The following is a 27292-nucleotide window of genomic DNA, read 5'->3' as shown; positions in this document are numbered from 1 at the left end:
TATGTAAATTTATAAATATAAATGTTATATATAAATTTATAAATATATATAAATCCTACCTCCTACACATGAATTCAGATGACTTGTTTTAGTAATTTAATTAAAACTGTAAGATTAATGACTAATGATGAATCTATCACTGGGGAGAGTTTTGGTTTGGATCTGCTTAATCTTAATCATAGCAGGTAGTGCTGAGTGATTGCTTAATTGTAAAAATGTGCTAGAATTCAATAGCTGCCTTTCTTACATTCTGGAAGGAAATCCAGCATTTACAGTAAGGAATTAATCAAAATGCCAAGAAGCTCTAGAGTCAAAATGCAGAGATAATTGCACAATCTCTAGGCAATCATATCTTTCTTAAAAACTATTTGAATACAGCAGTTTTACCAAGAACAACCCAAGAACTGAAAACTAGATGCTTCAGTAAAGGTAAACATGTCTGGTCCCTGTGGGAGAATTCTAATAATTAGCATAATCTTAAATTAAAAATGAGAAACACTGAAAGCGAAGACTGTGAGAATGAAAGAAATTAAGCAATAAAACAATAATGAAATAAGAAAATAAGAGAGTAGGTGTGGACGAGGCACCCATGTGCTCAGGAGGGGATTGGAAAGCAGGACTGGCTGGTTCTTTGTTTTGCCTCTCAGCTGTGTTGACATAGTGACCAGTATGGGCCCCAACCCTTTACTCCTTAAAATTGTAAGGACAGTTCTTCGTCATCTACACCCTGCCTTAATTCACAAATATCTAACAAGGCATGCTAAGATTATAAATTTACCTGTAATCGGGATTTTGATGTTCAAATGTGACGTGTTTACCTCCGGTTCTCCACTTGCTCTTAATCCTCTTTGTCAAGGCAGGATGTATTTGGCCTCCCACATCAATGGTGTGGGTGCTGGTAGAAATCAGGGAGTCAATTACACTACCGAGATAACTCTTAATAGGATTACGTTTTTCCCCCGGTTTGTAATTATTACAGCTTCCATTGCTTTTAATTAAAATAAACACCTGCATTTAACGCAATGTAGACCTTTCCTTTGAGACTGCACAGATATGTGTTGATGTTAGGAACTCAGTAGTTTTGTATACAGTTATTTATTTTGCATTTCACAGCATCAAGCTTCCTTCCTTGGTTTTAAAAAAGCATTTCATCAACACAGGCCTGGGTTCAACTGCAGGCTCTGTTATGTTTGTGTGTGACTTTGGCCCAGGCAGGCCTTCCCTGGACTGTCTTCTCTTCCTCCGTCTGTCGCATTTGATCTTGACCATTTCATGCAGTAGCTGTAAGGGTTAACTGGAGTCATGTTCATAGGATGCCTCAGTCAGCATCTGTCACATAAAACGTAGGCTTTTTAAACGTCGTAATAATTTTCAATATTATTGCATATACCATGTGTGTTACATAAACATCATTTGGCTAGAATTTTGTTTAATTCTAAGAATTTTACTAGTGGAATCAAAGTCTGTTTAAATAAGGCAGGAAGGGGAGAGTTAATGAAGCTAAAAGAATTAAGAGGGAGGCTCATTATATATTAAAAAATGTTGTGAGTTTATGTTATAGGCAATTTCCTGAATTCTAGTTGTCAGTATTACCAAGGAAATGGGACAGTTTCTGAAATTCAGGTCAAATCAAAGAGATCCACTCATTTTGCTTTTTTATTTCTATTTTCAAAATGATTTTAATACTCTCTGTATCACCCCCCCTGTGGTGTTAGTTGCTAGAGATTCGAGGGCAGTAGTTGACGTCGGCTTGTCTACGCAGGATTGTCCACGTCTAACACCCCAGGAGTAAGGTCGTGCCCACGGCCTCTACCGTTTTATTGCAGCGGGTGGATTCTTCGGGGGGTTTCTGAGTGGCTTTGAGACTAGCTCAGGACCAGAACCTTGGTGAAAATAATTTCTGGGCACTCGATGATATTTAGAAGGGATCTGGAGTTACCCTTTCCTGAAAAGAAATGTCTACACCATTATTTAAAAAAAAAAAAAGACTCAACTCCTTTATTTATTTATTTATTTTTTGTACAAACTGGTCTAAGCGTAACTTTCTCTGAGCAAGCCTATTAGCTTCAAAGAAAGCTTTTTTCAAGACTTCTAAGCATCCCTGTCTACACTGTATTTGTTCATGAATAATTTAAGTCTGAGAAGGAAGGAAGTTGGAGATCACCTATTCCCCACCAAGAAAAGGCGAAGCTCGCCCTTCCTATAATTTAGATAACGGACTTTTGTCCTAGATGACGACAGTGTCATTTCTTGGAGAAGTTTTCTGCGTGGTTGTGTGACAGCAGCCACACTGTCTTCCACCTCTACCTCGATCGCAACAGTTAAAGAGACAGTCTGTGTCCTCACCTCCCAGGTGCTTGGAAATTGATATTATGAGTGCTTATGAATGTCCCCTTGAGGCGCTTCTGACTGGGCCACTTTGAAGAAAAATCTCTTCATCAATAATGAAGCCCTGAGGGCCACTTCTCAGGGGCCCCACACAAAATTACATGTCAGCGCCAGGCCTGATTTATACAGATGGCGCTGCCCCTCTCCCGTGCTTTATTCCCCGCCACTCTCTGCACAGCCACCGCCTCCCCGCCCTGCCCCTTCGCTTCCCTCCCCACACTTCACCACCCCCCTCCCTTTGTGAACTTGTTTCCCCAGCCCGGGATTGTCTCCTGTAAGTGAGGCTTTGTTAAATCTCCATGAAGTCCTTGGAACAATATTCAAAACCGACTCCAGTAGCAAGCTAAAACTTAAAAAATGTTCATCGAATGTAAAGCCTGCCTGAAAATCTTCAGCAGAACCAAAGAAGCAAATGCGTGTTTACTACATCTTAATTAAAAATAAATATTCTGGGGCAGGGGACGAGCCTGGGGAATTTTGCTCTCCGCGTGGGGTTCCTGGCTCTCTGACCATGTGGAAATCATTCAGCATCTGTGAAAAGTTTGCTGATTCCTCAGTGAGTTTGCTATTGATCAGTCTTTTAAGGATGGCTTGTAATAAAATAGGGCAATGGGGAAATTGTTTGGAAATGAGACCTGCTGAGTGCTCATATTCAGGAAATGCACAAGTGGTGGTGTCACAGCTACCCTACTGGACATGCTGGGAAGGATTAAGTGTACCATGTATACCAGCTGTAAGGATTTGATGGACTTAACCTCTGGTCTTCATGCTTGCCTGCTTCCTTTTCTTTTCCAAGTCAAACGAAGGGAGCAAGATCTGTATCTGTTCTCCGCACACAGAAAAAGTCTGTTTCTTCTCTATATGGCTCGAGTTCTGGAAGGGGGGTTGGGTATAGAATAAATTCATAGTTTGTGTCTCTAGAATAATACTCTTTTTAGCTAGGAATTCAGACCAGAAATAAAAAAAAAAAGAAAAATGGATGGACTGGCTAAGTCCATTTCTTCAGTGTGTTTGTTGATTGATAACTGTTCGTGGAAACTGGAAGGCAAATGGCGGGCCCTCCAGCCCCACGGGGAATTCCAGTTACCTTTCTCTGACCCCTGGCTCTGCAGTGGCCCCAAAGCTTTGGGGTATCTTCTGTCAAACATTCCTCATTGACAAGTATTGGGGAGCGCTGGGTGAAACATTTCAAATCCCGCGCAATGCAGAGAAGAGAGGCGAGCAGTTCCCTTCACGGATCTCTGGGGTTAAAGCGTAACACCCTTCACAACAAAATACTCTTGGGGGTTGATTTCCACTGTTTTTATTCCTTTGATCTAATGTTTAAATTATTTTTCAGGATCATTACAGAAAATTTAAATGATGCAAAAAAAAAGGTGGAAAGAAGACCCCAAACATATGGTAACACCACCTAAAACAGCTACGCTGAAGTGGTATCGTCCTTGTCTTTTTCACAAGGGTTTTCCCCCTGAATGACTTTGACCATATACAATTTTATATTTGCTTTCTTATCCTATCAGAAGTACCTGCTCACATTCCTAGTAAGTTTTAAAATAGTTTTGAATAGCAGCATGAGATTCCCTGGAAGTGGAGATACTAAACTTTATTCAAGCCTTGCCTTTACTATTAGACACTTACTTTGTTTTTAACAGTAATTATTAAGAATAATGCTTTAATTATTTTTTGGCTTAAAGCAAAAATTTTAAATGTATGGTAATTTCAGGGAGTATCATGGGCTGCAGTAAAACTAAACCAGAATAAAAGGATGAGGGATGACTGGCAGGGCCTTCTTTCTATGCAGCAGTCAGAGAAGGCTTCCTGGTGGAGGTGACATTTGACCTCGAACCTGAAAGACCAGGAGAAGTCTGCCATAGCTTTTGAGGAAGACAAGAAAGCAAATCTAAGAGGTGGGATTGAATTTAGGCCGAGCAGCAAAAACAAGTAACAGGTGTGGGGAAGGGTCAGAGGGACAGGGAGGAGGAGAAAGTGTTATCGGCAGCTCTCTTTCTGGAATTTGAGAGGGTAAGATGAGGCTGTGGAGGTTCTTTTTGGTTTGTTGACATGGGGGCAATGGTGAGCTTGCCAAGGGCTGGCTTAGAGAAAGAAGCCCAACAGGAATGGGTTGAGAAGAGAACAGGATATTAGGAAGTGAGGCAGCACTGGAAAACTCGGGTGGAGAAATTTCCCGTAAAGAGGAGCAGCTGGAAGGGGAGAAGAGCATGTGTACACTTACTAATGGAAGAGGCTTAGGAGAAAGAGACACCTGTGTGGGGACAGAGCGGGGACAGTTAGCCGTATGAAAGATCCCCTCAGTGAGAGGGGACAGCGCTGATGGTGTAGCCTTGGTGGGGGGGGGGGGAGATGGGGGAGTTTCCATCGATGGTTTTTATTTTCTCGACTAGAGTATGGGGCAAGGTCACTGAGGGTAAGAGGAAAATAGGATGTAGATTTGAAGAAAAGAAGAAAAGAATGACTAGACTTGCTGGAAAGTGGGAGAATGAAAGAAGTAAGAAAGTGTAGTACGGCTGTCAGGCTGTGTTAGTTTTCTACTTGAAATACGTCAAGAATTGAATGTGGGGTCAGGGAACATAATTGGGGGTTGTCCAGCCACCTTTAGCTGCTTGCTTGCAGAATGCTTAAAGAAACGGGCATCGTTGGGTCCGGGTTTGCCTGGGCAATGAAGGAAAAAGAAAAATGGACGGGGGCAGGGAACTCAAGGTGTTGTGAAGAAATCCCCATGGTGGACCGTGGACTCTACTCCAAGGGGGTCAGGGTGGAAGGGAAAGGCAGGGAGCAAGAACCTTGGGGTATGCTCAGTGGATCAGGGATCTCACCGAGGCCAAAGGGTTTTGGGAAGGGGGGAGCATGTAAGAGGTGAGGATTAGAGTGTGTGTCTGAAGTAGAACTTCCGCAGATGATGCAGCAATTAAAACCAAGGTCAAGGGAGATGAGGGTGGGGAGGTGAGGAATGAAAAATTATTGAGCTGGGATGGTTACATAAAAGGTAGGTGCTGGAGGACCCAAGGGGCCGTTGAAGTCACTCAGACTGCTGCGAAAAAGTGAGGGTGGTGGAGGACAGAGGACTCGGCATGAGGTTCTCCCTGAGTCTGGGCAGAGGGTGGTGTGTTGTACCAGGGGTGGGTGGGTGCTACAAGGGGCAGGACAGCCAGGGCAAGCTGTGAAGGTACCTAAGACAGCCATGCGACAGATGCAGAAGCAGAGATTGGGGGGATGCGTATGCAAATCTAGGAACAGTGAGGATGGCCGGCAAACCCCAGAACCTGCAGGGGCAACAGATGGTGGACCCTCCAGGTTCCCGAGGAAATGTGGCCCAGGTGACACGTTACCATCAGACTTCTAGCTTCTAGAACTGGGAGACGAGTTCCCGGCGCTGTAAGCCAACCCGTTTGCGGTAATGTTTGATGGCAGCCCGAGGAAGTGAGTGCAGATTGTGGTCTGAATGGCAAAGACACTGGGGTGTTTGTGGAAGAAGAAAGGAAAGGGGGAAGATACAGGGTGGGCAAAAGTAGGGGTACAGCTGGGAGTGCGCAAAACACAGACTTTATTCCTGGGTTAGCATTCATTAAGTATTGTATTATTTATTTAACTGTACTCCTACTTTTGCTAAGCCCTGTATTTGGGAACCGTGAGGATAGGGGTAGCTCCCATTTGGAAGAGGGAAGATCTTGATTAAACTCACATTCACAGTTTCAGGACATAATTAGGGTTAAGTGTTATTATATTTTTTAGAGGCACAACCATGCCATCAAGGTCCTAGCTCTTTTTAGTGACGCTGTCTGGGACAAGTGAGTTGAGAACAATTTGTGCCACCCCGTGTGAGTTGGTATCACCATGAAGTGGTTTACCAGACACGCGCAGTCCTTGTGTGAGGGGGGAAGATGCTTCTTAAAGAACCCAGTGGAAAACTTTTAAAATCCACACATACACTTGAACACATGTTTTTGCAAAACTAAGGTTACCAACAAAATACATTATAACTTCATTCAATTTTATAAGCAGTCGTTAAGTATCTGCTCTCTTCTAGGAGCTACACTGTGCACTAGGCGGGGACTGGCTAGACAGAGAACTGTCTGCTAACGGAGCTTATGTCATCAGAATGGACTTTGAGGCAAATTCACAAATAACTACAAATCAAGACAGAGTGAAAAGTGCTTGGCGGCGATGGTTTGGAATTAAAGTATGTGGGTTATCAACTGACGTTCACGCAGCTTAATGGTTTAGCTTTGCACTGTTGTTTTGGTTTTACTTAATAAATAGTAATAAGGGAATTCATGTGAGTTGTGCCACAATCTCCTCCCACCTTCACTCCAATCTCCGATAATTCAGGAGCCATGAGATGGGGTAGGTGTCTTTGTCCAAGGACAGGCGGAGGAGGGCTGCCCTGGCTGAAGTGGGTCAAGTGCAAGGCAAGGGGAAGTCCCAGGGCCAGCAGGGTTTCCGTGAGGTGGGTGAATGTGGGTCTGTCGGCTCACAGCAAGTTTCCCCCGCTCCCTGACTTGCAGGCTCCAGCCTTACCAAGATGCCTCGGTGTCAGAAATGAGGAGGCCAAGGGCACAGAAAGGTTGAGCGGGGTGATTAAAGGCAGTAGTGAACTAGAGACCAAAGCCCACCAAGATGAGCCCTGTTTTACATGTCTGTTTATTCAGACATTAAAATACATGACATGAAAGTGAGAAATCAAAGAAGGGTAGGAGTGGGAAGTCCTTCAGATGTGACCTCATTTTCCCCACGGCATGCAGTCCCCGATTTTCTCTGCAAGGCGCGTGGTATTCAGATCTTCCCGGAGCCCGTCACGGCTGTGAGTGGAGCAAGGTCTGAAGCGCTTCAGTCCACAGTCCAGATGGTTGCCGTGGGCAGAGCTGATGACGGGCCATCAATCACTTCTCAACGTGGTGTCAAATGACCAGCCCTGCCCTTTGCCAGGCCACTGTGACCTCTGATGGGCCAGACTGTGTGCTTGCTGGAGAAAGTAGGAAAAAGAAATGGGCAGCGTGGACTGCGAGACTGGCACTGGTTTCGGGATGCGACATATTCTTTTTTTCGTTCCTTTAATTTTCTCTACACTTAGACACGTGCTATAAAATTTGATTCACTGGGCTCCTTGACTGAAGGACATTTTTCTTTTGCGTTCAGCCTGCATTAAGTGCTGTGATGGGCTATTATAACAAGAACGATGGCATGGACAAGATAACCAGTTGTTTGAGGATTTAAAAAATGTCGTTATGAGGGTATGATCTACGATTAACTTCTATTAGCCTAACCCTTGCCCCTTTGCCTCTTTAGATCTATACCGTTTTGAATTCATTACGCCTTAGTAATTATAATTTGTACTATAATGTCCAACAGATACCAATTTGTCCAGTTCTCAGCTAATATGAAAATGAAATGAAGCAGGAATCTATGTGCATATTTAGTCTTGCTATTTAAAAATATATACCTCCCGTGAAAACCTAGGGCTTCAGTGGATGTAACATTTGGATTTGGTGACTGACCTTTGAGTGAACTCTCCGGGGGAATGGAGTTACACTGGAGAGTTACACGAGTTTCCACGTGTTTATGCACGCTCAGCAGTGCTTTTCCTGCCCCCGGAAGCTGTTTGGGTTGGTGTGGAACTGGGAGTTCCTCCTGTCATCAGCAAGGTGTGGCCACTGACATGCCTTGCTGCCCAGGAATTCCTGTGGGGGAATCTCTGAATTACCCCATGGTTTTAATAATGGCGTCTTTACATATAGTTTAATCTTTAGTAGCATAATGAATGCTCAGAATGACAGTGAATTAAGAAGGGTTTTCCAGGAAGAGCGATGGTGAGCACCTCTGTTCTCGCGGGGATGTGCGGGTGAATGGCCGGAGTTGGGGAGAGAGCATGGCGGGGGGGAGGGGTGCGATTCGAGGTGGTGGCTGAGCACCCTTGGGTGCGCACATCCTCTGCGGCTGATCTGGAGCCCTATACATGAGGAGCCGGAGAGAGATGTGAGCTGTGGGCTCTCCATTGCCCCTTGGAGCTGGGCCCAGAGTGCTTCGACTTTTCTGCACTTTCTCCCAGTTCACACCAGTGTGATTCTGATTTTTATTTATGTCATATTTTTGGTGATTTTCTTTTTGTCTTTGGCCGTTTGCCTTGCAGTTTTTGGAAAGTAGAGTTCTTTATTTTTTTAAAGGCTAAATATTTGGATCTCTGGGTTCCTGTAGTGTAGTTTAAATTAGTTTAAATAATCAAATAATAGGCTAGAAAAGAAAAAAACAAAGAATTTTAAGATGATGCCAATACACATTGTTTAAAGACTAATTTAAGAAAGATATCATGAATCATCAGCTTATTGCTTTATGATAGAATTAATTTAATAACCATAGGATATTTCCACAGTCGCGCCCATGTTGATATTGCTTTGCAAGACTAAAATGATTCACCTATTTCAAGATTCTGCTTATAGCCGAAGAGCTACTTTGGAACTGACATGAATTGTGAGAGACGCCATTTACATGTGCATGTAAAATTTATCAAATGCTTCATCCAGTACAAAATAGTGGATAATTCAAAATATTTGGGATATTTATTATTTATTAACATAAAAGTTAATAAATATGAAGGGTATTTATTAACTTTTAGGAGGGTTACATTTTATTTTAATGAACTCTTTTTTGTTTTACTTTTTCCAATAAAAATAGATTACGTTCAATGCAACAAATTTTTAGGCAAAAGAAATCTGGGATACAGGTCTTTATGACACTGTTAAACACGTTGTTTCTTGTCCTTTAGGTTTTCATTTCAGTTCATAGTAAATACCACAGCAGATGTATTAATCATGCAGTCTTTGCTTCCTTAAATCTCTTTTCTATTTTATTTTATTTTGGAGAAGAGGCATCAATTTGTTGTTCTACTTGTTTATGCACTCATTGGTTGCTTCTTGTATGTGCCCTGCCGGGCATCGAACCCACAACCTTGGCATATGGGGACGATGCTCTAACTGCCTGAGCTACCTGGCCAGGACCTGCTTCCTTAGATGTTGACAGTGTGTAAATGGCACGCATGCTGCTCACGGTCAGTCCTGCTATGCAGTTACGCAGCAACCTTGTCGGTCCCCATCAGCATCTTCCATTAAGTCACAGTCTCCTCTGTGTCAGCACAATAACCTTAATTACAGCTAATACCTGTCATCCTTGAGAAAAAGGTTCCTACCTTTGAATAGGTTCAAGTGCCAGAAAGTCTTAGAGAAAGTATGTGGACCTGTGGGATGACAGGAAGTACCTTTTATCAAACACCTGGAAGTTATTACAGTTACTTATCTTGAAATGGAGAATAATAAATGATTGTCTCCCCGTGGTGTGCCCTATTTAAGCAAAGTCTTAAAAGGCAAATGGCCCTGTTTAGTGCACTCCTTTTACCAAATAGTCTATGAATAAAATAATAAAGAAATCTCAGTAGAAGCCAAATGCTACTAATTTGGTGAAATTATTGCTCATTACATCGCAATGCAACTGCATAAAATGTATTTTCAGCATGAACCTAAAATGTGACAGCTGAAGTCTAAGAAGCTTTGTATCGAAAGCGACGGTGATAATTTACTCATCTCGAAATGAAGAATATTTCGATGGCAGGGTAAAACTTTGAGTGCTTAAAGACTTATTTTAAATACAGGGATCATGTAATGTTTCTGGGGGAAATAAAAGAAACCTAGCTTTATCCCATACGTCTGAAACACTGAACTTCTGACCTGGTAAGCGTCTCTCTGCCCTTACTAGTCATCCACTTCCGGATTTCGCTCCCTTTCTACTTTTAAATACTGGCTTCCAATCAGAAGGAGGGCCTGAGACCATGTGAAATAGTGGATAACTCAGAATAGTTGAAAATAACGTGGTAGCTCCTTTGCAGCAATATTTTTGTAAGAATCTGGTGATGTAACGGAGGCAGGAGACTTGGTCCTGACCTTGATGGCCTTCCATGTGGGTCGTCCTTTTACCTCCGAGGTTTATCTGTCAATGGGCGTCCCTTGTGACTCGAACACTAAGGTGCAGTGCAGTTCATTGCATGCTGCCCTTCTGTTGTACAAGGTACAGAAGACACGGAGATGAATCACAGCCAGTCATTACACTCAATAAGCTCAAAGTCTAGTGCAACAGACAGGCACAGAAGCAGAAAATTTTAGACAGGGTGGATTTCAATCGAAATACAGGATCTAATCATGTGTAAGAAAAAATTTATGAATCGAAAGTGTTAAGCGTGTGACTCTCGTTATAATGGAAGTAGTGTTACTTGACATTTCTGAGTTGTGAAGTATTTTTGGTACCGGAGCATCTGTGATTTCTTCACAATTAAAGAAAAATCGTAGCTTTTCAGATAAGATGTCTGGATTTCATTCAAATCCAACAATTGAAAGGCACTTGAAGCATGCTATATTTCACTGTCATTTTTTTTAGACTATATGTCATTTGTAAGCTGACATCAATGTGCAAGTGACATGCCAAGAATGGAACATTTTTTCCTAAGCTAATAAAAACCCCAACTTTCATTTTCTGTAGTTACCATTCCCCTTGTGATCGCAAATTGTTGACGCGAGAGGCGCCTTTATTCTTCTGTGTCTTCACAACGTATATTCGTTGCCATCAACTCCTGCTAGATCTTTCTTTTCTTTTTTTAGCACTGGAAGAAGTTTACTCCAGTCCGCCTTCTGTTCCCATTTTACAGATCAGGAAGCTAAACGGAGGGGAAGCCAAGTGCCACGAATCCACACACGCAGGGGGAGACAGAGCCAGGGCCGCGTCTTCTGAGTCTCATAGCTCTTTCTTTCTTTTCTTCTTTCATAGTTTCGTTTTTGTCGTATATTTTTCCATCACCATTTATCCCCCTTAAACCCTCCTCGACCTCCGCCCACCCCCTCTCCCCCACCATCACCACACTGTTGTCCATGTCCGTGAGTCCTTTTTCTTTCTTGCTCGATAGAGCTTCCTTAATAATTCTAAGTTTTGCCTCTTTCTCTTCATTTAAACCAACAACAGATAACCAATGCATGTCAGGTAGTTTGTTAGACGCTGTGGCTAATAGATGATAAGACTTTTCTTTAAAAGTCTGACTTCAGGTCTTATCTACATTGTTATCAGCTCCGAAGCAGAACAGATTTCTTTATGTACACTGACTGGACAGCAATCCTGGAGTTACGCACAGGGAAATAAACGTGAAGCTCGCGTTGCTGCTGCCCCGAAGCAAGGACAGAGTAGGGATGGACAGTGCCTAATCTGAAGGCAGCAGAGTGGGTTCGCATCTCCGTCTCGTGCTGGGCAAGGCACTCGGCCTCCTTGCAATTTCGTTCCCTAATCTGTAAGCTGGCAGCAGTCGTACTAATGGCATCCTGGGATTGTCGTGATGAAAACCACTCAGAGAGGCGCCGGGCACACCGATAGCCCCTGTTCAGCAGCTATTAACAGTCGTTCGGTGCAAGAACTTTAGAAAAATGGGTCTAAGTATCGACATTATAAAATTTTGAGAAAGAGCTGCATGGTCTTCTTGCTTGAAATCTATAAGAGGCTGGGAAGAAATCCTGAAATTAATGGACTATTGATAGAGCCGATGCATCCTGAGAGCTCAGAAGTGTGTTACCTCACATGCCTGGCGGGAGGGGTTGAACAGTGTGGTTGGAAGGGCAGGGGTGACCCCAGGGGGCTATGGGAGGTTTCCAAGGAACAGCTCACAGCGGAACAGCGGGCAGATTTTTATGCACGTGCCATATTGTAAAAAATTCATATCAGTTCACATGGAGAAACCTATTAGCAGCCGATCAATGGAGATTAAAATGAATCATTTTTTCTCCAGTGCTGGCACAACAACATTCCCATTGATCATTTTCTGAAATGAGTAATTTTTGGTTTAGGATTTTTGACATCTTGATGGATTTCAAGAAAAACACTAACTTAGGCTGATGGGATTTCCCATTTGTCTTGTAGGGACGTAAGCCAAATGCTCTCGTTTTGACATTTGTACGCACTCTGGCTCTGGCCGTGTCCGCGCGTCGATGGGTCTGTCAGGGCTTCCCACACCTAGTTGGCCATCAGAGTCACCTTGGGCACCAACCCCATTATGAGACATACTATTTAAAAATAATGACAGTGGCTCAAACAAGACAGTAATTTATGTCTTCCTCACGTAAGGAAGTCCAGAGCATGAAGCACCTTGTCTGGTCAGCAGGGTTCTGTCTCCCCACTCTGCTACGCTCACGACCCCCTCATGGGAGGCCTGGTGAGAGGTCAGAGCCCCACGAGGAGGAAGGTGGGGGAGGAGAGGCACTCGTCCCTTTAAGGAGCTGTCCCCAAGCGCCCACACTCCTAAACACATCTGGCTGGCTGGGACCTAATGGACTGTAAATGTGAGTGGAGAAATCACTTTATTGACATTTTTGAGAATTTTTCTATGCTTCTTGTCAAGGTACATTACAAAGTTAAGCTGTGTGGAGGGGAGCGCTGTTCAAGCACGGTCCTGCTATCTCTCCTTGCACGTCTGCTCGAGAGCAGTAGCAGGGGGCGGGCTCACCTGTTCCCACCAGGTGTCCTCCAGGCAGCTCTGAGGCTCCTGGAGTCACTGGAAGCATTCACAGACCTCAGAAGTTGTTGTGTTCATGGTTATTGTTTATTACAATGAAAAATGGATTAGACCCAATGAAGAGAAAAGGCACATAGCTCCAAGTCCAGAGGACACCAGGCACAAGCTTCCAGGTGGCCTCTTTCCATCGGAGTATACGGGACTCTGTGTGACACTGTGTGATGTGTTGCCAAGTAGGCGGGTGGACCAGGCCTCTGTGCCCATGGTTTTTCTCAAGCATCAGTCACGTGGGCGTGCAGTGCGGCAGGACCGACTCAGTGCGCAGGCTCCAGGCCAGCAGAGAGAAAGCCCACGTTCAGCACTGATCCCACTGTCGGCTGCCACTACCTGCTCCAGGAGGCGGTCCAGCTCAGTCACACGCACACTCGGGTCAGACAGAGCATTCCCTGTTTAGTTTCCCGGAGGAGGTCAAGGGCCACTTCTGAAAGTAGGTCTTTGGAGGGAATGTGCAGGGTTCGGGCAGCTCGGGCCTATGGAGTCAGCCCTTCCCTGCACACATGTCCACCTGACACAGTAAGAAAGAAACAGTGTGCATGAAACAGTGGTTCTCAGAGTCCTGGCTCCAGGCGGCACACAGGAGCCATCCCCGAGAGGCGCAAACACACCGGGAGAGCCCCGACGTGTCCCCAGCTCGCGCTCCGCAGGGATTTCACAAGTTTCAGCACGGGACTCAGGACCCGCACGGAGGAGGCAGAGCTGAGAGTGGAAGTTTCTTGCTGCTTTGTTTTGAGACTGTTTTACTAAGGAATTTTTCTTATTAACAATTTCTGGGATTCTCTTTACTAAGGAAGTATTATGCTTGGTTTTGGGGACAGGAGGATACTTACGTTTCATCTTCGCTTTGGTTTTCCTGACCAGTTTGTCAAATGAATGGCAGCGGCGATAGGCACTCTAGAAGTTCATGGGCACAATCTAGAGGGGGGGGGCATTTCTTCTGAATTTTGGGGAAATGGGTCTTAGCACTTAAAGAAAAGTTAGCAGTTAAATGAACACCGAGCGGCTGCATCCTAGACACAGGTGATGACGGGAGCAGAGGTACGAAGGCAGGGTTGCGCGTGGGCTCCATAAACGAGGCAGGGGCGAGGCCCCAGCTCTGTGAAGCGCACCATCGCCTGTTGAATAGGGGAGAGATGCAGTGAATGTGATGTTTTAAGATGCAAGAACTATATTTGTTCAACAGAAATGAATCAGCTTTCCCAGGCAATATGATTAACATTCTCAGGGGCTCATTCATTTCCAGTTGATGAGATTTTTGATGTTTTATAAATTCATCACTTACGGTCTGGCCTGTCTTTCTTGGGCAAGAAATGGAACCTGAATTCATCTAAACATGTTGGGACCAGAAATCCTTGAATTGTATACAGTTGTACGCATATAAACGACCCCTACTTTGCTGTACGCATGTTAAGGTCTGTGTTTGAATTTCATTGTCCCTTTGTGAGGAGGACATTGTGTTTTCAGGCAGGCTGCCTTTGCACTGCAGGCTTAGGGCGAAGATGAGCTCAGGGACCAATGATTTGGTGTCATGGGGGATACGGCTCTCTTTTCCGCTCCGTCTCATTAATGGTTACCTTTTTACCCGTTGCCTTCATCCTTTTTTGTAACCCTGTACTTCAAAAGGATGATTCCCATGTGCATCTTCAGGATCGGCAGTACGGGAGCAGGGATGGGGTCCAAAGCCTGTTTCTGCCCCGTGCTCATTGGTGATAAGCAGGAAGCCCTGCTGCTGCCCCATTGCGAGAGTGTCCTGTGTCATCCCACTTAGCCCTCAGAACAACCTGTGAGGTCGGTGCTGTTACTGATCACCATTTTATAGGGGAAGAAATGGAGGGATTGAGAGGTTATATAACCAAGAAAAAATGGTCGAACTCAGAGCGAAGCCCGAATTTAACCTCTAACACTATGCAGTGTACTTAGTGAATGCTTAATTAAAAGGAAGTTGTAAGGGTTAGGGCTGTCAGAGACTCCCCCTCCCTCAGTTATGTATTAACTGCGATGAAAGCCTTTGTGCCCAAGGGGGAGCTTGGCCTTTGTGGAGAGCCCATAAAGGGTTTACAAACTGGAAGATGAATCGCTCCGAAAGGTAGTTCAACTTAAGGGTAGAGAAGCCGGAGTCAGGCAACGAATGGAAGTGCATTTAGATAAAAATTAGGAAAACGTGGAAGTCTCTGACCAGAACTGATCAGCGTGGTTTTTTCCAAGGCTTCAGACGCTGAGGTTGTTTATAACTCAGGTGTGGTCTTGGATCCACCATCCTTTCCTTTTCTGCTGCCAACCCTGCAGGAGACTGAGCATGCCGGCAATGAGCTTGTCCAGGAGCCAAAGGGGCTATGGAGGACTCCTAAGACCCTTCCCTCAGTTCACCCTTCTCTTTGGCTGAAGAGGGACTTGGCAAAGGGTGGGGTGGCCAGGTGGGACTGGGACTCCTACACATGAGTCTGCTGAGGAAGTACTGAGAAGTTCCATTCTCCGTCGGTCAAAATTTGTTACATCGTTTTCTGAATGAAGCAACAAATACTGATCAAATGCATTAAACAATGGCATTTCTGTTTTCCTGTAAGCTGAGAATATTTATTGAGGAAAAAAATGCCAGCATGATACAATGTTTTATTTAAATCAAGGTACTTATGCCTAATTTTCAAAACATGAGAAAAGCATGGTTTTCATTAGTAGTAGTAGTAGTGTTTTACTTGGTGCTGTGGAAAGTAGGAGATGACTTATAAAGGAGTGAGCATTAGCCATCAAAGACAAAATTAGGGACAATTTAAATAAGACAAAATGTAATTCCTCAAGTTCAGCTTATAGATCTAAAATGTCAGCATATGAGTTATCATTTCAATGGCTCAGCATTTTAGTAAGTAATGACCAGTGTTGAAGAGGAAACATTTGTTTATCATTTTAAATGCACAGGTGAAGGAAGCTTAATGGTGCATTACATTTGGGTCATCACTACTGTGACAGGAAACGAAGCCGCGTTTTCAGAAAGAGGACACTTTGGCCAAGTGACATCCTGCAGGGGGAGTTCAAGCTTTCAAACACCGCAGTTCCAGCACTTCTGGTCTAAGGCTTACGACTTTTATTTGTGCCGCACCGGCTTGAGGGCGTTTGTGCTCGGCTCCTCCCAGCCTGTTGGTACAGAATACACCCCAGCTTGCATGTTGCAACACTCCGGCCACTTCCCAGAATGCTGTTGACGGACAGCACAGTGACCGTGCATAACCTTGATTTGATCTCTCGTGTAACTAAATGTCTCTGAGTCATTCTATCATTCCTTTCCTCCTTCTCTCCCTCCCTCCCTTCCATGGGAAAGCGAACATTGTGTCATGTTGCTGATTTAAGGGAAACCCTTCTTTTAGTGTTTTCCCATCGGGCTCGATGTTGGCTTGCCTGTGGCAGATACGGTCTTCATTACACTGAGGGAGGCTCCCTCCAGTCCACTGCGCTGGAAGCTTTTATCAGGAATGGGTTTGGTCAAAACCCTTTTTCTGCATCTATCAATACGATCACATGATTTTTATCCTGCTTCTTGTTTACGTGGTGTATCACATTCATTGACTTCCAGATAGCGTACCAACCTTGCATGTATTAACCACAATAAAATTAGCACAAGCGAAATTTTCTCTAATTCTGTTTTCCTGCCTTTGGAATGACTGGTACATTTTTTTACTGTGTTACTGAAAATAACTGGGAAACCAAATTCCCTGCATGGGAGAGAACCTCCCTCTGTGAGTAATATACCTTTGATTTGAAAGGGTTAACGGGCCTCTTAAAGTGCTCAATTTATCCAGAGAGGGGCATGCGTGACCCTGTTAGGACCGGGCTTTGGCTTTTCTTAGGAAGAATGAAATTTAGAACTCTTCCGCATCGTTCTGCCTGCTGCTTAGTTACTGGTGCTGTTGACTTTCAGTTTTAAAAAGCCTTGCTTTGGAGAATTGTTTTTAACAGCTCTCAACCACTCCTGTCCTGTGTTTTTACTTTATATCACTTTTCATTTGGGATATATTTAAGTCAGATCCTTGGTAACCGTCCTCCACAATTCAATTTCTTTTTACCCAAGATCCATTGAATTCAAGTCACTGCCTTCTCGCAAAAGGTTAACCCAATATTTCATGTTGTACTTTCTACGTAGGCTACGTAGAGGAAAAGTCACTGCGATAAGCAGCCAATAAATTGTGTTCAGAATGTTTATTCTCAAAAGTTACATTACTCTGCCGAAGTAGATCAACATAATCATTTATCACAATATGGATTGTGGAAGTAAAAACTAAAATAAATGCTGCTGTCCCTCTGGCGTGCTACCCAGATTTTTTCTTTCTCTTTTTGTTCCCTTTAAATGTTGGCCACAATAACCACCTTTCAAAATGTCATCTTTTTATTTACCAGTTTCAGTTAATAGGAGATTAGTAATGGTTCAAGGGTAAGTAACTAGACAGAAAGGAACGGCATTTATTGTATAACAAGAAAATGTTTTCATTTTTTTGTATTAAATGGGATCGATTAGATTTTTAATGTTGCTGTTATTAATGAATAGGTTGCTTTGGCATTTTGTCATAAGGAGGAAACCATGTAAGACGTGTAGCTCTACGGTATGTCTGCTGTCCAGACAACAGCCATCTACAAATCTAAGCTGCAGAATTATCATGTCCATCACCCCAGGACTTACTAAAAATAACTGTCACTTATATGGCACAGCCCCTGGGGTTTATTACAGTGCACTCAGTATGCAGTGAAACCCACTGAAAGGGGATTTTTGTGCTTACTGTTTTTGGTAACACCTTTATGGACAAATAATTTACATACCACACTGTTCACCCACATGAAGTGTAGAATTCAAACGCTTTCAGTGTATTCATAGAGCTTCACTATTATCAATTTTATCACCACAGAAAGAAACCACATCATATACCCTTTAGAGGTCACTCCCCATTTTTCCCCAGTTCCGCAGCTCCTGGCAACCACAACCTGCTTTTTGTCTCTACAGATTTGCCTTTTCTAGGCATTTTATATAAATGGAATCATACAGTATATGGTATTTTATAACTAACTTCTCTCTAATAGCGCGTTTACCATATTCATCTATGTTGTTTGTAGATTTCCCAAATTCTGTTACTGACATCTAAATCCCCTGCATTGTATTTGTAGAACTACTTTGTATGACTTTAGTTCTTTCAGCTCGTTGAGGCTTGTTTCATGCGCTCGTAGATGGTCTGTGTTAGAGAGTGTTCTGTGCAGACTTGAGAAGAATGTGTATTCTGCTGCGGTCCTGTGGAGTGTTCCATAGATTTCTATTAGGTTCAGATAGTACACAGTGTTGTTCCAAGTCTATTTCTGTTTTGTCCTTCTGCCTTGAGTATAAGATTCTTGGTTGATGTCTTTTTTTTTTTCCTTTTAGTACTTTGAAAATCTCATCCCACTACTTTCTGACAGCTGCTGTTCTGGATGAGAAGTTAGCTGTTAGCGTTCTCCTGTACATGATGTGTCAATTTTTTGGTGGTGGTGTTGCTCCCAAGATTTCTTTTTGGTGTTGACTTTTAGCATTTCCACTGATGTGCCTCTGTGTGGATCTCTTTGCATTTATCCTATTTCACATTTGTTTAGCTTCTGGGTATACGGCTTAATGTTATCTCTCATTTTGAAACTAGGGAAGTTTTTGGCCATTATTCCTTTTTATATTTTTCTACCTCTTTCCTTTGCTGGTTCTCCCATTACTGTATTTTGGTGTACTTCACAGTGTGCTGCATGTCTTAGGGCTCTGGGTTTTGTTAGTTTTTGTTTTTTCATTCTTTTCTTTCTCTCTGTTGGTCGGATTGTGTAATAATCTCTCTTGGTCTCTCTTTAAGTTTGCTGATTCTATCTTCTGCCAGTTTAGATCTAATGCTGAGCCCCTCTACACAATTTATTTTAGCTACTGTAGTTTTCAACTCCAAAATGTCCAGCTGGTACTTTTCTATGACTTTTATCTCTATATGGGTAGTCTCTGTTTGATGAGACATATTAGTCATACCGTCTTTATGATGGTTACACTATAGTTTTTGTTAAATTTGACCGCTGGACCCTCTGAAAGGCTTTCTCTCATCTGCTTTTTTTCCTTGGATGGAACACACAAACCTGTTTTTTTGAATGTCTTACAATTTTCTAAATTGAAAAAGGAACATTTTAGACAACATAGTATAGCAATTCTGGATTGTAGCACCCCTCCCCCAGGTTTGGAGGCTTGTTCTCGTTGTTTGCTTACTTGTCTAGTGACTGATGGACTATTTTAGGGACGGTTCACCCCCACTGTTGTTATAGTTCATATGATTTTTATGTCCTTTGTATTACCATTAATAAATGTTCTTATAAAATCAGTTGGGATATCACTTAATAAACAATTATTTGTGGTAAGTTTATTGTAGAATTTCAGTAGTAAAAGGTGAAAACAGCACGTATAGTGTGGGTCTTTGGGCATGTGAGATAGATGTTAAAATAAAATGTTGATTATTTTTAGTGCCCGCACACTTACATGTGTTTGCATGTTGTCTGTCCTGTCTTCAGAGCATCCTGGCTCTAAACCCTCGAACACAGACTCATGCAACTCTGCGCTCAACCTCGGCCAAGAAAATAGACAAGAAACATTGGAAAAGAAACCCCGATAAGAACTGCTTTGTAAGTACCACCGACGCACGATTTCACACTGAAAAATTATTTCATTCTACACACGTAAGACTGGATTTTACACATGTTTAGTAATGCTGTTACATATGTGTAAAATATAGCTATTATTTCCTTTAAATATTTTATATTAGAATAACCTCAAAGTGTGCTGCATTGTACTCCTTAAAAACAAAAACTTGTTGAAACAGTTAAACATCATATAAACTTAGTTTGGTGCCCAGAGTTCTTTTCTTAAAAATCTGTAAAATTTCTCTGAGAACGGTTTTGTGTAATGACAGAAGAGGCTCCGTATTGCAGATAGAGTTCAGCGGGGAGGGTAAACTGGTATGCAGGCACGGTTGCCATGTGATTTGGGGGACACGTGTGCGTGACGTGTTCATGCGAACATGTCATGTGTGTCCCGGTGAGGGGCCTCGGCAGAGACCCCTGAGATCGCTCAGTGTTAGAGCCGGATTTAACTGGGCCTGCAAGGTGACCCCCGGGGCAGGGGCTGCGAGACCGTAAACTGGGGTGAACTACAACCTTGGAGGAAGCATTTAAATCACAATCTTAAGGAGCATCCATCTTTAAATTTGCAAATCAATTTTCTTTTAATCCAATTTCCCCAAATTAACTTCCTTGACAGCAAAATATGAGAGGCCTCGATTTCACTTCCCTCATTTCCCCCCCCTAATGGGACGATCCTTTTGGCTAGGCCTCAGATGTCTGCAGAATCGTTACCCATCACCACCACCATCATACCAAGCTTTCCAGGTCGCCCCCCTATCCCTCACCTGGGTCATTGCAATGGCCTCGAAACGGCCTCCACGCTTCTGCCTTTTCCTGGTAGAGTCTTCCCTTTTTTCAGACCGAGGAAGTTCCATGGGGGGGGCTGACCATAGTCTCTTGTTAATAACATGTCTGAGGAGTCCTTTCCAAATCCCCGTGCTCAGAACCTGTCAGTGACGTTCCAGTTTGCACAGGTTCCTTCCTTCGAGCACTGGTCGGCTCAGCATGGCCTCCGCCAGCTGCCCTCTTTGAAGCTGTGTCTGGGCCGCCCCGCCTCATCTCTCTCCCCAGCCCTCCTCAGTGACCTACTCTGTGTTCCCCTCACTAAATTTCTTATGGCCTGTCTTTTCCCACTAGAATAGAAAGTCCAGGAGGGCAGGGGTCGTTGTATGTTGCTCCATTAGCTGTGTCCCCAGCTTCTAGAGGAGTTGGTGCCCGCCAAGGGTGTGTGGGGGAATGCGTGAATGAAGGTCACCCTTCTGGGACACATTCTTAATGTACTAGACCTAAGGGGCACAGACAGGATTCCGATGTGCAGTTCCCGGGGACCTTTGCTTATTGCATTTGGTTCTCACCACAACGAAACGGACAACTCAGATGTGTTTCCTCGTTCCGCCGCTGAGGAAGACTATGCTGAAAATGTTCCCTGATTAGTTAAGCTTGTTAAAATTACTTAGTGTGGCAGTCAGATCTAGAATTCTGGTCATGTGACCCTAGTGTGTCCTTTCTGGGGTAACCCATGGCCTCTTTAGAAAAGACAAATAAGCCCTGACTGGTGTGGCTCAGTGGATGGAGCGCTGTCCTGTGAACCAAAGGGTTGATGGTTTGATTCCCAATCAGGGCACGTGCCTGCGCTGCAGGCCAGGTCCCCAGTAGGGGGTCTGTGAGAGGCAACCACACACTGATGTTTCTCTCCTTCTCTTTCCCTCTCCCTTCCCTGTGTCTAAAAATAAATAAATAAAATCTTTTTTTTTAAAAAAAGAAAGGACAAATAAGATTATGACTAGTAGTAATCTTATATCATTGTTGGAGACCACCAACGAGGTAGGTACGTTTTCAGCCAACTCTGTGACCCCCAGAAATAAAGGTTGGTTGGTTTGTTTAAATTTTCTTTGATTTTTAAAAATACCTCTTTGCTTCGGCATTACAGTTTTCTGTTTTGGTTTGGTTCAGGAAGCACTGGCTTACCGCCCTTCATGCACCCACACTGGGCTTGTGGGTCGCGCTCCTTTGCAGTCTGAGTTCCTGCTCAGTTCTCTCTCCCTGTGTGCGTTTCTTTCTCCTTTCCACCTCAATCCCTGAAGGAACCATAGTCCAGGCACCGCGCCGGATGCTACTCAAAGGTGAATAAACTCTGCAAAAACATTGTCTAGAATTGCCTAATAACACAGATGCAAATAGGGTTTTACTACATAAATTAGACAATAGGCGTCTTCGTAGAACATAGGCATCTGTTTGACCTGTGAAAGTGCCCTTAAGGGCAGTTCTGAAATTTTTTTACCCAGGGATTGCTTCCCCTGGCAATTTTAATCCATCCTAGTACTAATTGGAAATTCCGAATTCAGTAGGGGATTTAAACTGGCAAGTGTGTTTATACTGGTTAATGAAGCACGAAACAGTTATTTCCAGTATCTTTTAAGCAGGTGTTCTGTAACTACTGTTTATTTTTGCCATTTTTGAAAATGTTGAACTGTCCTAATTACATAAATATTTTGCACTCATTTCCCATTAGCAGTTTTTAAAAAAAGAAATTTATTTAGGGAGAGGGGAAGGTAGGAAAAAAGGAGAGAAACATCAATGTGAGAGAGAAACATGGGTCGCCTCCCGAAGGTGCCCCACCTGGGGACCAGTCCCAACACCCGGTGTGCCCCAACTGGGAATCGAACCTGTGACCTTTCACTTTGCATGACGACGTCCAACCAAATAAGCCATGCTGGCCAGGGTATCCCATGAGCAATTTTTGAAGACCAGAAAACCTTTACAAATCAGAAAACATCCTGGGCGAAATTAAAAAGGAAGGCAGTTCCAGACAGCCCATTATTCGACACATTTTTCAGAATTTTAGCTGATTTATTCTAAACACTTGGTACTTAGTAGGAACCCACAGTATAATAATAAGAAGAAGAAGAAGAAACCAAATGGTGGAGCTGGAGGTTGAACCCACAAAATCTGGCACCAGAGCTTTTGAAGTAGAACTTTCTAAGTCAGTGAATAAAAATGAATCATTGACTTGCTTCCTTCTAGGCAGTGTTAATGACTAAGGATTGTGTAGGTTTTGGTAAATCGTCTTCCCTGTGCGAGTTCCCTGGTCTCTCTCACGACTTTGTTTCTGCCTTTACTGCCTGTCTACAGCGGACCAGGCAATGGAATAAATGCCACTTTTCAAACTGGAATGAAGGTAAATATGATACAGGCCTTACAAAGAAGTTCCCACGTTCTTTTGAAAAAGACAGAAGTGGCCATAAATAATAATAGTGCTCTTTCAAAGGACGAAGCAGGAAGGCGTTTTAATCATCACTGTGAGTCAGTTGGAGTTGCCTGGAGCTGACTCAGTCTGGCTTTGAGTGTGGCAGGTGGATTGAAGGAGGAGAGGGGGGGAGGCAAGGACTCTGGGGCTGGGGTAGCAGAAGGCTGGAGGACACATGAGGGTGACCAGGGCCCTGGGGACGGAGGAGGGACGGTAGGCCTGAATCTGCTCAGGACGTGTCTCAGTCTGTTCCACTGCTCAGCTGCTACAACAGAAATACCACAGACTGAGCGCCTCGGACAGTGGACATTGGTTTCTCACAGCTCTGGAGTCTGGAAGTCCCAGAGCAAGGCTGGCAGATTCGGTGTCCGCTGAGGGCCCTCGTCCTGGCTCATAGATGGCCGTCTTTTTGCTGTGTCCTCACATGATAGAAGGGACAAGAGCACTCCCTGGGGTCTCTTCTACAAGGGCACTAACCCCATTCATGAGGACTCCGTCCTCACATCCCAGTCACCTCCTAAAGGGCCCCTTTGAAATACCATCACAGTGGGGGGTAGGATTTCAGCAGAGGAGGTTTGGGGCGACGTGCACATTCAGTCCATAGCAGGAGTGACTTGGGAGTTGACTATGTGTGCAGCGAGGTGTTTCTGGGATCAGTTGAGAGAAATAATGAATTCAGCTTGGGATCTTCTTTTATGTTTCTTGACATCCTGTTTCATTATAAAAGTGACAGCTTGGTAAAGGGTCATGGCTGGAGGTGGAAAGTTTGGAACCCTTGGCATATCTGGGGGTTGTTAGAAGCCTGGGGGTAGAGTTACCCAGGGAGAGGCTGTGGGCTGGAAGAGAGCTGAGGTTAGACAGGTGGGGCCTTTGGGCAAAGGTTTGGGAGAGGCGGTGAGGTACTGGCCTTAGGGGAAGATTGTCAGGGAAACCAAAAGAAAGACTCAGCAGTCAAGATACTGAGTAAGGAAATATGTAAAACAGGAGAAGAAGGGCACAGCTCTTTCCTTTTGCCTCAGGCTCCAATGTAGTTCAGATTGACACCAAATACAAGGGGGGGGGGGGGGGCTGGAGGACAGGCAGGAGGACAGGCAGGGCTGAGAGTGACCTGAGGAGCACTCTGCGGGGTTAGATGACGCCCCAAGGAGCGCAGCGGGCGAGTCCTGACAAGTGGGGAGCAGTCTGTTCTTCCTCTGATTCAGGAGTTCCACATGTGGTTATTCTCCCTACTGTGGACGTTATCCTTAGAGTTGGCCTTCTGTTGAGTGCAACTTTCCTCTCGAGTTTGCGAGACTGTTAAGGGTTATGAGAAGTCCGCATACTTAGTGAGTTACCCATCAATTGATTTCACTCGGAAGGTGAAGGTGGAGTCGTTCCTGGTTGGAACCCAGCCACTTGGTTCTGTGACGCTCGACCTCCAGGGTAGGCCCTAATATGGGCGCACATCAGTTCACGGTGTGGGTGCTTACTGTTACGCTCCAACGTGAAACAAACTTTAGACCATATTCACAGTAAGAAAGCAATTCCTGTTCTGCCCAGCTGCTGCTTACACCGTACTTTTAAAAAATCTTTTACTTATTTATTTTTAGAGAGAGGGGAAGGGAAGGAGAGAGGGAGAGAAACATCCATGTGTGGTTGCCTCTCATGTGTCCCCTACCGGGGGCATGACTTGGCTCATAACCCAGGCGTGTGCCCTGACTGGGAATTGAACTGGCGACCCTTTGGTTTGCAGGCCGGTGCTCAGTCCGCTGAGTCACACCAGCCAGGGCTCTTACACCATACTTTAAAGCAACTTTTCAAGTCTGAGCTTGCTTTTCTGATAACTGACAAGAGCTTTGTTCCAAAAATAGACTCAATATCTGAAGGAGTTTCTGAAATTAAAAAAAAAAAAAAACAACCAAACAAAAAACCCCCACCGAGTTTCTTTGTAACTTAATGCCTTCCTTAAAAGGTGAAAAGTCCATTATTGGTGCAGAGAATACAGGTATCAGTCGAAAACTCAAGCATGCAGGAAACAGAACTTTCTTCTCCCGTTACTGGACTTAAGTTCTCTGTGGCTCGTCTCTGAGTGGAAGCTCAGTCGCTGCCACTTTCAGGATTCCCTCTTCCCTGATGTCGCCCACCCCCGCTGCCCCTTATTTCACGACTTACAGAGTACAAACATTTGCTAGAAACCTGACCTTTGCAGTTTCATTAATTACCACATGCTAAGGGAAGACCCATGTGTGCCAGTCACTGTGAAGAGCCGTGGGGGAAGGGACAGTTCACCGTCCTGCACCGGTGTTAAATCCATTCTCCCTGTCCGATCCATGGGAGTCACAGTGCAGCTGTGTGACCCGGCCACAGGATCGCGGGCGGCCTCCCGCAGGAAACAGGAGTGAAGATGAAAATACAAAGGATGGAGGGAGAGAAAAAGAAGAGGGGTCCACCAGTGTGGGCAGCCGATGTCGGGAAGAGTTCAGAGGAGAGAGCATATTGATCTTGGGGTAGGAGACAGTTTTGGTACTGAGTGACCGAAGTGTAGTGGGGCAGGGAAAGTGGGACGTGGGACCTGAGAGGCCAGCAGAGGACCGCACGAATAGCAGTCACGGTGATGGGAAGGAGGGTGAGGCCAATAATGACGACTATCAGGAAGGCCCACATTCCGGTTCTCTCCCTTAGCAGAGGGCAAGTCACGTCAGGAAGAAAGCACACTCTTTGCCAGACACTAGAATTTAGCGTTTGGCCACATACGGCAGGATTTGAAAGTGTGTGTTTTCTTGGCGCTTTTTTGCATCCTCAGCACAGTGTTGCCAGACATTGATCCTCCAGGCAGAAATACGTAATAAAATGTTAATTGACCTACAAGAAGGAAAAGTGTTAACTCTTGATTTCCCGAGGCTGTTACAAGAAAGCGGCGCTTTAATTATTTATTGCAGTCCGATCACAACTTTCTTAGCGTTCACGAGACACAAATTAAACTCGTTTGTAATTGTCAGCTGTCATTACTTTATCTTGCTCTTCTTTGAAAGTTTCGTAACAGTTAAGGGGTGGCTCTGCTTTTTTCTCTTCTTAAACCAACTTTAGGTTGATTAGAACGCCATGTGGTTGTCTAGTCAGGGTTTAATTTGGACTGGAGCCAACTTCGTTCGAAGTAAGGCATGTTTTATTTAGCTTTATTAGCAAAGGAAAGAAAACTTTCCCTTTCAGGCCAGCTTCCTTATCCTTGACGGTGGGTTTTTATGAAAGAAGACAGTGACACAGAAAGGGATGGCCTATCAGGGATTGATTCTCCAGGCAGAAATTCTCCAGCAGGAAGGCTGGTTCAGAGTGAGCTCCAGAGATAAACTAATTGGGTTCGATGATTGGTTTCTGCCATTTACTGGCCAGCCTGACCTTGAGCGAATCCCTTAATCTCTTCCTGCCTCCATTTTCTCTTCTGTAAAATGACGATAATCATAGCATCTACCTGATACAGTTGTGCTTAGGAATAATTGAGTCAATTTGCCTACTATGCTTCCAACAGTGCCTGGCTCTCCACAGACATCCCCATAAGCACCGTTACTTCTCGTTATGGCATAGATGGGCTGGTGCTCCCAGGGATGTTTCTGTCAGCACAGGCGCAGGCGTGTCGTGGAGTGGCTGCTGAGGGCAGTGACTGAGCGTGGAAGGAGCATGGAGAGGTAATGAGGAGGAAGACGTTAAGAATGATAATGGAAAACAGAGCACTTCCTTTATTGCTCAAATTTCCTGGCAGCAAAGTGTGTCTGTGTGCATCAGAGAGAGAGAGAGAGAGAGAGAGAGAGAGAGAGAGAGAGAGAGAGACACTAGACTTTTTGAGCACTTCCTACTATATGCATAAAGTTGCAATGAATGAATGAATGAATGAATGAATAATCTTTCTGTGATTTTTTTTTTTTTTTGCACATTCTCTTTTCTCCAAAAAGCTTCAGTGTGATGCATGGGTCCAGCCCAGTTTCAGCCCTGCCTATAGCTCTGCCTTGTCTTGGAGACTCCACCCTGGCGAGCCCTGCAGGGGATGGAGTGCTGACCTGACAGATGCTTCTCTCTTATTTTCAACAATCGACGAGGCAAAGTCTCTTTAGAGAAGCTGTTGATATAGATTACATATTAGTCCGAGGGTATTGAGAAGGGGCCCAAAAGGGATGGAACCAAATGGATGCAACTTGTTTGCACAGAAATTCTTTGCACAGACATAAACATTGCACTGGAATAGTACGATGTATTGTGAATCAATAAGTGCTATATAATGAGGCAGGTGTGTGATAAGACAATGGCTATAAAAACAGAACATGTATATATTAAATAAGATATTAATGAAACATATTACAGTATTTGCAAATAAGAAATATCTTTGCATATGGGGAAACAGAATGCTCTGAACAAAGGAAATCAGCTAAATTGTC

The 27292-nt window shown here is 44.1% G+C and overlaps 1 protein-coding gene across 4 annotated transcripts in view; it reads left to right on the top strand.

Moving 5' to 3' along the window:
* The window catches only part of DPYD (dihydropyrimidine dehydrogenase), a 548339-nt gene that overhangs the window by 4396 nt on the left and 516651 nt on the right, over positions 1-27292 (top strand). For all 4 annotated transcript variants that reach the window (XM_024570281.3, XM_045203652.3, XM_045203651.3 and 1 more), the window contains one exon: positions 19532-19642. In XM_024570281.3, coding sequence (XP_024426049.2) covers positions 19532-19642 — 111 coding nt within the window. Of the gene's footprint in view, positions 1-19531; positions 19643-27292 lie in introns of those variants that run through there.

Source organism: Desmodus rotundus, chromosome 12 (genome assembly GCF_022682495.2).
Source record: "Desmodus rotundus isolate HL8 chromosome 12, HLdesRot8A.1, whole genome shotgun sequence".
NCBI classification, from domain to species: Eukaryota; Metazoa; Chordata; class Mammalia; order Chiroptera; family Phyllostomidae; genus Desmodus; species Desmodus rotundus.
Note: the sequence above shows the minus strand (reverse complement) of the source record. Positions and strands in the feature narration are given on the sequence as shown.